This window comes from Labeo rohita, chromosome 7 (genome assembly GCF_022985175.1).
Source record: "Labeo rohita strain BAU-BD-2019 chromosome 7, IGBB_LRoh.1.0, whole genome shotgun sequence".
Lineage (NCBI taxonomy): Eukaryota > Metazoa > Chordata > Actinopteri > Cypriniformes > Cyprinidae > Labeo > Labeo rohita.
In genome coordinates, this window is record NC_066875.1 from 18092613 (window position 1) to 18104787 (window position 12175).

Consider the following 12175-nt stretch of genomic DNA (forward strand, 5'->3'; position numbering starts at 1 on the left):
GACTTGAATAAGATATTTCACATAAAAGATATTTACATATATAGTTCATGAGTCACTTGTTTGTCCTAAACAGCTAAACTGCCTACTGTTCTTCAGAAAAATCCTTCAGGTCCCACAAATTCTGTGTTTTTCAACATTTTTGTGTATTTGAACCCTTTCCAACAATGACTGTTTGATTATAAGATCCATCTTTTCAAACTCAGGACAACTAAGGGGCCCATATGCAACTATTACAGAAGGTTCAAACGCTCACTGATGCATCAGAAGGAAACACAATGCATTAAGAGCCAGGGATGTAAACTTTTGAACAGAATTTTTCTTATTTTGCCTAAATATCATATTTTTTCATATAGTTTCCCAGAATAAGTGAAATTTACCCTAATCTTCTAATTCAAAACATTTTCACCCCCAGATCTTAATGAATTGCATTTTCTTCTGAAGCATCAGTGAGTGTTTGAACCTTCTGTAATAGTTGCATATGAGTCCCTCAGTTGTCCTGAGTTTGAAAAGATGGATCTTATAATCATACAGTCATTCTTAGAAAGGGTTCAAATACAGAAAAAAAAAGCTGAAAAAAACAAAGAATTTGTGGGACCTGAAGGATTTTTCTGAAGAACAGCGGGCAGTTTAACTGTTCAGTACAAACAAGTGACTCATGAACAACTATCACTAAAAAACAACAACAACAACAAAAAACAGCTGTGGATCATTTTAGGTAACAACACATTATTAAGAATACAGTTTATGTAAACTCTTGAACGGTGTCATTTTTAAAAATAAATTTAACTATTATTTTCTGTTGTACTAATAAACAGCCAACATGTTAGTAATATGCATGCTAATTAACAGCTAGTTAAAACTAGAATTAAAGTTCTTTAGCAAGATTTAATCTGGCTCCAGTTATAATACATATTGTTTACATATTTGTTTGCTTTCTTTAATCAGTTCCCATTTATATTCATTTGTTCGCAGCACTATTTCTGTAAGCACTAAAGGGATATCATTTGATTCAGCCTGAATATGTCTTGTGTATCAGTTATTTGGATATATTCCTTACCAAGCATAGTAATTTGAGTATAAAACTGTTTACATAACATCATTGGTCATTTTTTAATCTCTTGTAAAACAGCAGCTGTAATTATTACCGAAAGCAAATGACAGTTTTATTACACATCACATAGTGCTTTGCTCATATTTACACCACGCAATCAATTTGCTTCCTCTCCAGCAACCTCAATGCAATTACACAATTAAATGAATATCTTTTGAATGTGGAAAAATGGTTATGATATCTGAATATTAAATGGCTTGAAGGTGTACAATGCTGTACAATGGTGTTATATAAAATTGGACACATCAACTTCTATTTTTATGCAGAGATGCGTTTGGCCTGTTTCTCAGTGCCAGGAAGCACCCGCAGACATGTATTTCCCATCGTTCTCCACTCCACTTCTGCTGGCAATCTGCAAAATGTTAACAATTGTAAATGAACTTAACAAGGAGTGAAAGCGCATATTTAAGTGCTGACTTTGATTGACGTTTGAGGGAATTTGGGTGTGTTTTTCTGCTTGGCTGCAAGCTGGACTCATCCTCTCAGGCAGAGCTAATCATGGGACAGCCTGTACTAACTATGCATTTTTCCTCTTTCTCTCCTATGAGTCAGAGCCTTTTTGTAATACAGAAATGTCACATATTCTGACCCCTTGTTATAACTAAGCTGTTGAAATCATGCATGCGGATGGAATGAGATGTGTGAGACAAATTGAAGAAAATTACAAGGAACTGAGTCGCTTTATAAAACACATTCCCTGAAACTCCATCATTATATTGTTGTAATGATGGAGTTTCAGTGAATGTGTTTTATTAAACACGTCATCGTTTCCATTTCTTTCAATTCTCTGAAAATAATACCCTGAAAATAAGACTTGGAATGCTGAGGTACTTTTAGAAATTTAAAAGCATAAATTTGACATCGTTTTCCTCTTGATATCTTGTAATATCTAAATGTGAACAGTGTAAATGTCTGTTAGGCATATATAATCATAATTATAAATTTGCTTTACAACCAGTAATAGCAGAATGTTTACCATAATTTTCATCAGTGACTAAATGTTACAACAACATATTAGATTTTTTAAACATTTTACAATATTCTGTTTAATTTGTAATTTTCAGTTACTTGATTTTAAACTAATTTTTTATTTATCTGTAATTCAAAGCAGTTGAAAAAAGTGATTTTTTTTTCACTGTTACATTACTAGAAGATAACAATTTTATGTTAGTAAATTTTATTTTCTTTTTTTAAACAGTGCAGAATGTTTTGTTAATATGCCACACATATATAAACGCCAAACATTTAGAGGAAACACACAGACTGCCTTAGAAAACAAAAGCTCACAATTTATTCAGGTTTAATTACACATCAAGAGCAGCAAATAATTAAACAATCTTTCAAATTCATCTGTTCTTCTCATAGCACTTCATAATCATAAAAATAGAAATCACATAATGTATAAATGTCTGTAATATCATGAGTATATTTCCAATTCACAATCCATTTCTATCTTTACAAACATTTGAGCAAAAAGTAATTGCAAAACGCTCCACGTGGACAGTCGCACATTTTCCCGATTCTTGATCCTTTCCTGATGGCGCATTGCTCACCAACGTCGCACTGAGGTGAAAGAAAAGCGTAAATGTTAGATCACTTTGTCAGCGTTTACTATTTACAACGTAAATAGTAAATGCATGATTTTAATCTAGGCACCACAATATTTTACTCTATTTTAAATAGTGAAACACAGAAAATTCTCGCAAAAATCCACTCACTGTAGGAACGCGCCCAAACTTCTTTTCCCAAAGTGAGATGCGTTTACTCTGCAGTTTCTCCAGAACGTCATGTAAAGCCCCGAGCTGTGAACATGTTCGCGTCAATTAATACAAGTAAGTGTAATTAAAATCTTTTTAAAGTAGGCAACATCATTTGCTTTCTATGCGCCGAGAATTACGTAATACTTACGAGCTGCTTTTCGTTGGTCAGATTCGGGTCCTTTGGGTAAAACTCTCTTAAAGCTCTCGTTTCTAAGTCGGACTCGTTGTCAACGTCCATTTCAGCAGCCTGAATGCAGGAGACCAGTACAGCGCATGCCATCGCTGTGGTCCAGAGTTTGGAGCTCTCCATGGTCACAGCCAACACTGAACGCGTCCTCTGCACAGAGATTCAAGTGAACACTCGCTTCCCGCGGTCCAATCACCTTATATCTACTCCACTGACACACCACTCTCTTCGGTCCTTGTTTTGCTCCACCTTACACATTGATTTTTGTCCATGCGTAATAAGGACGCCGACGATGACTCATTGCGTAAAAGCTGGCGAGTTTATGTCCAAAAACAAGACAGAAAGACGTCTGAAGGGACGAAAACATGTCTTTACCAATTGTTATATATAATTCAGCTTTTTTTATTGTTTCATGGTAAGTTTTGTAGTCACGTTAGCTATAAAAATAGCAGTATTTGAGATGGGGAGATGGGGTTAGTTCTAACATTGTTTACATCAGGTTTATTTTTGAAAATCACTTTATGTATTGGCTACAAAATGCACCATCACTTTTTATTACACCATTTAAGCGGTAAAATAATGCACGAAACGTGCACAAACAAATTCTTACGTATGTGGTTTACGGGACTCTCCATAGGCGTAATGGTTTTTGCGTAATGGATAGCACACATACATCATGGAGACACCTATTTGACGTCTGCATTTACATCTGCAAGACTTATTTTTTACAGTGTTTGCTTATCTGCAGTACATCTATAGGACGTTTCATATCAGATGTCAGGTAGATGTTTATTAGATGTCTTTAAGATGTTTAGGATTTAAAATGTATCTAAAACTGACATCTTTAAGATGTCTGTTAGATGTTTGTACATAGCAGATGCTTTCCAGATCAAGCGATCTTTAACAGACATCTTGCAGACGTATGTGCGCTATCTGGGCCCTGATAGCAGACATACATCATGGAGACGTCTATTTGACATCTGCATGTACATCTGCAAGACTTATTTTTTTAGAGTGTTTGCTCATCTGCAATACATCTGTAGGACATTTCCTATCAGATGTCAAAAAGACATCTATTAGATGTCTTTAAGATGTTTGTGATTTGGAATATATGTAAAACTGACATCTTACAGATGTCTGTCAGATGTTTGTACACAGCAGATTCTTTTCAGATCAAGTGATCTTGCAGATATATGTGTGCTATCTGGGGGTATACTGTACATACTGTATATTCTATTCCCTTATTAAAACAGTACAACTAAACTTCAGAAAGAATTTCAAAAAACAGTTTAGTATGTTTTTAAGACTTTTGGTTTACATGAACAAAGGAAGTGTCTTCATAAACCATGTTTACATTGTAGTACCCATTTTTGTCCTCATAAATCATATATGTCAGAATACATACACGTACAAACAAACATAAAACCATTAAAAATGCCTGAAGCCAGTTAGAAAAAAGGTGTATGACTGGATCCAGTTTAAACTGGGTATTGAAACAATAAAAAACAGCAAAATGTGACATTTAAAACATCAAAATTTAAGCAACCTGCAATTTATGAAAATACTGTTGTCTAGAGAACATATTTTCATAACTTTCAGTTAAAATCTAAATCTATGCGGATGTGATTATACTGTGTTCTCTCGTTATCCAACAGCTTTAGTAAAGTATTAAAGGTAAATTAGTATATTAAAGTATATAAAAACACCATATAATACAAATCCCCGTGTGACAACTTGCCCCACTTTTTTGAATATATTCAAATGACAAATTATGTGAAAGAGGCCGAGTTTATCTGTATTCACATAACAAAAACAGTGAGCGGTGGGCATATAAGTTTACTTATTTTTAGTAATGGAAGAATGTACACATTGTGATAAAGATGGTGAAGCTTAAGTGTCCCTCTATACCAGCTGTCTTACTCGCATTCATCTCTAGTTTGTCAGATTTTTGTGTAGCAGGCGCAGCCTTTATTGAACATCCAAAAGGAACATCAGTAGCTTGCCAGAAAGCAAACCTGCAAAAGAGCAGGACAAACTAAAAAATGCCATTTTTATTAAATACAGTGTCCTATACACAAGAATGAAATTAGTTAATACATTTTCAATTTAAAAGTGGCTGCTATAGAAGATGCTTGTCCGTTTTTGTTGATTAATCCTATTCTAGGCACAGCTATTTTGTTGTATCCTGTTGATTAATGCAAAGCCAAGCCTCACTTTGATCCGGTCTTAGTTGCTTCATGAGGATCTTTTGTCGGTTAGAGGCAGGAATCAAACCAGGTCCGTCTGACTGCTCTGTGGGCTGCATGAGTCATATCATTCCAATTACCACATGTATTATTGGCTGTCAGAAACTTTTCCCTCAGCACGGTTACCTGTTTATTAATACGACCACTGTCGGGTTAGTTTTGCTCACCACTCACGTCAAATGAGCTCTATTTTCATCTTCTTCCAAGAAAAATTATTCAATTTTGTGAAGGCAGATAGTTCCTATGCATAAGGACGCATGTCAGTGGTTTAACACCAGCAAAATATTTCGCTTTTCACAGATATTATTCGCCTAACATTTCTCCACACTGCTAAAATAAGGTCCTGAGGGTGTCATTCCTGTCAAAACAGTGTAGACCATTTTTGAAAAGATGATTACTGGATAGGACAGGATTGCCATAGGGTGTCAAACCCAGACCAAGTGTGAGAATGGCTGAAAGGAACATAACCTAAAATACACACTGGCAGTTGCAGTAAACTACGCATAAGCATTGCTACTGTTCTGCATGCAGGCTTCATTCACAATTTGACTTGACAGTTTGTAAATGGTAGTTGCTGTAATCTTTCAATGTGGTGAAGGTTTGCCACCCTCTAATAAGCTTTGGCTCTGGTTTAAGTTTAGGAAGTAACATATCTTCTGCCAAGCAGCCACAACAAAGGAAGTCTGACATCTTTTAATAATAAACTCTCAGTTTTAAGTTCCCATTAAGATTATTGGCCTCTCGAAAAAAGCTTCCTGTTTGTATATGCACTGAAGAGGAAGATAGGTTTTGTCCTTTGAAGGCAAATCTCAAAGAGGATGCATGAGTGTTGTGTGGGAGAGATCGGAATTCATTATCTTCCTGACTTATCTAAGTATTCTTTCAAACTCTAAGATCCTGGCGCATTTGTTTTGGTTCAAAGATGTTTGTTTTCTCTTTTGGTTGGCATGTCGATGACCTCCCACCTGTTTCCCACCTTATTAAGCCTCATGAGAGAGTCAAATTACCTCAGCCGGAAAGACCCTGCGTTGGAATTGATTTCGTGTGGGTGTGTGATTTCCCTCTTCACTCAAGTGATCAAGTTAAGTGCATTACGGCCTTATTGCCTTTCTAACATTGAAAAATTATAAATGAATTAAAGGGGTCATCGGATGCTCATTTTCCACAAGTTGATATGATTCTTCAGGGTCTTAATGAAAAGTCTATAACATGCTTTGGTTAAAATTTCTCAATGGTAGAGTAAATAATACCTTTTTTACCTTGCCAAAAACAGCTCTGCAAAAATCATCCTGTCCTGGTCGAGGTTGCTTTAAACATTAATGAGCTGTGCTCGCCCCGCCCCTCTATTGTCTCTGTTGAGTAACGAGCCTGTTTACTTTAGCCGCATTTAGCCGCTAAACGTGCTAACTAGCACATTATTAGGAAAGGCGATTATTAGCAAAGATTCATTAAAAAAACCTTATACTCACTTCTGCTGTAGGCATCGAAAACAATGGAGGTCGGACTGTTACAGCTGATTCAGGGCGGGTCTGAGGTAAGACGCTCATGTCAATCAACTATCGTGGAAGCGGTAGTTAATCTGTAATATTATTTTTACAGATTAATTAAAAAACACTGCATGGATTTTTATCATTATAGAGTAGATATGTACAAACACTGCCAACACACATTAATATTCAAACAACATGTAAAAGTGAACTTAGCATCCGATGACCCCTTTAAGACCTGACATACTTGTGATACATCAGCTTGGTGGATTCAAGTGATTTACCTACCACGAAGGTTCATTCATAAGACTCTCCAGCCAGTTATCAGCAGTTCAACTGTACAAAAACAGTCTATGATGATCTGAATCTATGTGTTTTCATGGCCTTATTTCAGTGGCTTTTTTTACTAACCATGCACAAATGTTGTTTTCTCAAAAACACAAACATGTACATTCATGTTGCTTACATATTATTGTATCCCAGTTTGTGCTGATTACAATATAATCAGATTTAGCCATTAATATGTTTTTTAGATAATGAAAAAAGCACAAATGTCAGGGCAATACTTCTTTAGGGCCTCAAAACACACTCAGACCTCAGAGGGTTAAAGGGGACATCGGTTGCAAAATTCACTATTACATTTTCTTTGCATATAAAGTGTCTTAGCAGTGTGTGAACACAACCACCCTACAAAGATTAAAATCCATTCACTCCTTTATTTAATTGCCAACAAAAAAAAAACCCTAAACAGTCCCAGTTATCAAGCCATTTTGATTTTTCAGCTAGAGGCAGATGGCGTAATACGTCGGCGTTGTGCATGCGCCGTGCAGAAGTGGTGAATGCGCCGTGGACAGATAAAAACAAAACAGCGGTCACGAATTAGAAGTTCAAAGTGAGGATTTGTAAAGGAAAATGTTGGAGGATTTCGATATAAACCAAGAGGAGACTGGTTTTCCTTTGCTAAAGTAAGGACACTTTGCTTCCTTTCCTCCTGTAAACAAATGTTGGTGGAGACTCTCCAGCGCAACACCGACGTCCTACGTCATCCACCCGGAGCTGCTTCCGGGTACGACCGGTTGCAATTAAAGCAAATTAAATTAAAGCAAAATGAGCCCCTACCAAGTATTAAGTAGATATACAGTAAATGAACATACTTTCCAGAAGGCCAACGATTCACTAAAAATGTTTTGTTTTTGTTTTTTTTAATTGGTCTTATGAAGTATTCTAAATTGTTGAGATAGTGAATTGGTGGGTTTTTGTTAAAGGGGTCATCGGATGCCCATTTTCCACAAGTTGACATGATTCTTTAGGGTCTTAATGAAAAGTCTCTAATATACTTTGATTAAAAATTCTCAATGGTTTTGTAAAACAACACCCTTTTACCTTGTCAAAATGAGCTCTGCAAAAATCATCTCATTCTAAGGGGTTGTTCCTTTAAATGCAAATGAGCTCTGCTCACCCCACCCCTCTCTTCTCTCTGTGGAATGACGATCTTGTTTACTTTAGCTGCATTTAGCCGCGTTTAGCCGCTAAACTTCCTAACTACCACGTTATAAGGAAAGGCAATCGCAAAGATTCATAAAAAAAACGCTTATACACACTTCTGCTGTAAGTGAAGCTGGATCACGAATGATTTGCGCGAACATAGACGGATATATGTAGATCGGGAGGCACATTCCCTTCACAAACAAACATAATCTACTGCATCTTCAGCGGGTCAGATGTCTGGAGTAAATGACGACCACTATGTTCATTATTACATCCAGCAACACAACATCTCAATCTCTCAATCGGAGATATTCTTGTCTAACTTACTTTCCTGCTTCGGCATCGAAACGAGGAAAGTTACTGGACTGTGACAGCTGGTCTGAGGTAAGAGCTCATGTCAGTCAAAAATGGTGGGAGCGGCCTCTGTCGGTGTGACGTCACACCGACAAGCATCTGAGAATGGCTCGATTTGAAAAAGGGGATATTATTTTTTACAGATTAATTAAAAACCACTGCATGGATTTTTATCATTATAGAGTAGATATGTACATACACTGCCAACACACATTAATGTTCAAACAACATGAAAAAGTGAAGTTTGCATCCGATGACCCCTTTAAATGTTAGCCAAAATCATCACAATTAAAAGGACCAAATACTTAAACTACTTCAGTCTGTGTGCATTGAATTTATTTAATACACGAGTTTCACAATTTGAGTTGAATTACTGAAATAAATGAACTTTTCCACGACATTCTAATTTATTGAGATGCACATGTATACACACACACACACACACACACACACATATTTATCTATATATATTTGCATGAACACGCATAGTTTGGCAGCTTTTTTCAAAAATTTTAGATGTAAATGGAAGATTTGAAATAGGTCTGTAATTTGCCACTTCACTAGGATCTAGCTGTGTAGACAACTGGTCAAGTGCAAAGACTGCAAGTGTAGATATTGGGAAAGACCCTCTGTCTTTAAGAGTGATTCATTGAATCATTCCCTCAACAAGTCATTCAAAAAAAAAAAAAGATTAATACAATAACAAAACACCACTGCTTAAATACGTTGCTGGTGAAGCCAAACTAGACAGTGTATTCTGTCTAAAGTGAAAGTTAAAATGTAATATTAAACTCTTGTTTGTTGAACTGTATACAATTAATATCACACTCTCTACTCATCCAAAGGCAATCAGAGCTGTAATTATTTTTGAAAAAGCACTCTTGCTCCTGTGATATAGCTTAATCAAACCCGGTTTATAAAGAATAATAAAAAACATGCAGTTTCAGAGCTTCAGCATAGCAACAGGGGGCATGATAACTCAGAGAGAGGAAAGATCTGCATCTGAATTGTCAATTACTCGAAGGGCTGTAACACTTTACCACCGCACCAGAGGTCCCTTGTTAGTGCCAGACCCTCATTTATCAGCGCACAACATAGACTCCCTATTATGTAAGAGGGAGGGAGCCGACACTCAGACTCAAAACACAAGCCAAACAGTCAGCCTTTAGATCTTAAAACCCCAAAATGGAGCTGATAAATGGGACTCCAGTTAATCAAGCTGTGAAGTGGCCAGTGGGTAATGTTAGATGTCAGCATGGTGAGAGACACAGAATTAGGTCACTTCATAGTGCCACAAAGATTATCTCATGCGTTAGTGACGGCCACACTCCAGTCCGCTGATTGCGTCAGTCATTAGGCTAACAGCAGAAGCTTTGCCTGTTAGTGTGTTTCCTTAACAGATGAAGAGTGAGAAGAGTGTTGTCATGTAGTAAGGATTAGAATCACTATAGCTATTATCATGCAAGCTGTAGTTACAGCAGCAAGAGCATATTTGTACTGGAAACTGACCTGTCTCACCTCTATCAGAAACACTCTCTCGAGAGCAAATGAGATGGTCAAGCACAAAGCAAAAGAGCAATTTGAGTGTTTCAGGGTCTGGATGGGCAAAGAATGATAAATAACAGGCAAACAAGAGGAGCAGATGTGAACGAGCTTGTTTGATTGCAAAGCCTGTCATACCTAAGGAGAAGATTAAAGGGAAAAAAGTACACAGAGCAAAGCAAAGGGTACAACACGCTTCTTTAAATAACACTGTGCAACGTTCTGTTCCTGCGGGTTTGGTAGGGGATCTTGAGCTCATATGTAATCGTCTGTCTTTTAATAATTTTTTCATGCTTTCTGTTTAAGTTGATGAATAATTAAACCCTTGCTTTTACGTCTTTGCTTCTGATGCGTCGGAACAACAGTGTAGCCCTTGAGGAATGAACATGGGTTGTTGACTTTAATGGGATTGACATTTGTCTTGTTCAAATGTTCGTTCTTAACTGACGTTGTTACATGCATATTGCATTGGTTTAATTTGTTCTACCAAAATGTCCTCATTTCAGTTCAAATACAAAAAGTGAATGCTTTTCTACATCCACTCTTTTGCTTGGGGCAAAAAGCATCAGTGATATATTCACAAAATTGTTAGAAAGGCTGTCCACACATACCAGGGTCCGCAGTCTGAGTTGTTGTGCGTCACTGTGAGGTAATTAGGGGTCTCTGAAAAATCTGCCTCTACTCTTCCCTGCCTACAAAGCTTTATTTGTTCTGATGAGGAGTTTCTTATCTCCATAATTGCACTGTATAGCTATCGCGTGTGTGGCGTTAAGCTTTATAATATTGCTTAACGACTCCACTTCCATTCCACCCACTCTTCTCAAATCCATTTTTAGACAAAAGCTTCACATCTTTAAGCTAACGCCAACATAACAGACTAAAGCGGGCTGAGGAGGATAGAAAATGCCAAGGAATTTAAAAGAAGAACTTTGGGTGACTTCTATGGCAAATATTAATAGAGGACTTTTTCTCTCCAAGAAAACTGCTGTGTCAGAGACCTTTTAAAACTCAAACTTGCTTAAAAATGAAACTACATAATCACTGGCACAGAATATTTTACAATAATAATAATTATTATAATATTTACATCTCTATAAAGACCTTTTAAACTGCAATTTAAAAAAATATATACATATATGTATGCATGTGTTACTTTCATATTATGTTTAGTTGCACTATATAAATATACATAAATGTATTTATAAATATGTGTGTGTTTATGAATGAATTTATATGTTTTTATATAGTGTGTGTTTGTATGTTTGATTAAATGTCCATGCACTGCCCAAGAGCCTATCTGTGCCAACAATACTGTTTTTTGGGGTTTTTTTTATTTTTTTTTAGACGAGAATGTGCTTGTTTAGACTTCAAATATGCATTTGGTTAATAAACATAACATCTATTTGAAAATTTACTTCAATGTTTTCGGAGCGTCAGCAGGAGTCCAGCACATCTTCCGGAATTTGCTGCTGTCTCTGATGTCTCTATAGTGGTTAACCAGGAAATATAATTCATTTTGGGTAAATCTAACAGACAGTCTTTGGTCTCATTATTATCAATTTATTATTTGTTACAGAGCAAATAGTTTTGGCTTAGGGCAAAATCTCATCATGTTATATTTTAATGTAAATGTATTGCTGTATATCAGAATGCTGCCTTTGTACTTTTTGACTGAATTGCTTAGCAACTTTTATGACGTCTGTTGTTGATAATTAAATATTATTAACCCTTTAACTGTCACCGTCCCCTCTGTGGGACGCCTAAGTTTACTTCACCATCTAATCATGACAAACTATACATCGTAAATAGATATTGACCATATTTTTCTGTTACAAATTATGTAGGAAAAGTAATAGATTAATATATGTCAAGAGTGCCACTTAAAAAAATCTACATCATAACATTAGCTCTGACCTTTGTCACAAAAAAGACTTTCTTCGTTGCCTTTTCCCCTATCATGTTTTAGAAATCATAAGAAATGATGTATCAGTTCAAATCTT

The 12175-nt window shown here is 36.2% G+C and overlaps 1 protein-coding gene across 1 annotated transcript; it reads right to left on the reverse strand.

Moving 5' to 3' along the window:
* Positions 1-2379: 2379 nt before the first annotated feature.
* On the reverse strand, positions 2380-3291 carry cart3 (cocaine- and amphetamine-regulated transcript 3). Its single transcript, XM_051115222.1, has 3 exons — positions 3020-3291; positions 2830-2913; positions 2380-2674 (listed from the first exon to the last, which is right to left on the reverse strand). Exons 1-3 carry the CDS (start codon positions 3179-3181, stop codon positions 2567-2569), a joined length of 354 nt encoding a protein of 117 aa, XP_050971179.1. The 5' UTR covers positions 3182-3291; the 3' UTR covers positions 2380-2566.
* Between the last annotated feature and the right edge of the window lie 8884 nt (positions 3292-12175).

Coding starts and splice junctions, on each gene's coding strand:
- cart3 (XM_051115222.1), bottom strand. CDS start 3,181: ATGGAGAGCTCCAAACTCTGGACCACAGCGATGGCATGCGCTGTACTG. Junction 2,914..3,019: donor TGACCAACGAAAAGCAGCTC/GTAAGTATTACG, acceptor ACATGTTCACAG/CTCGGGGCTTTACATGACGT. Junction 2,675..2,829: donor AGTTTGGGCGCGTTCCTACA/GTGAGTGGATTT, acceptor CTTTCACCTCAG/TGCGACGTTGGTGAGCAATG.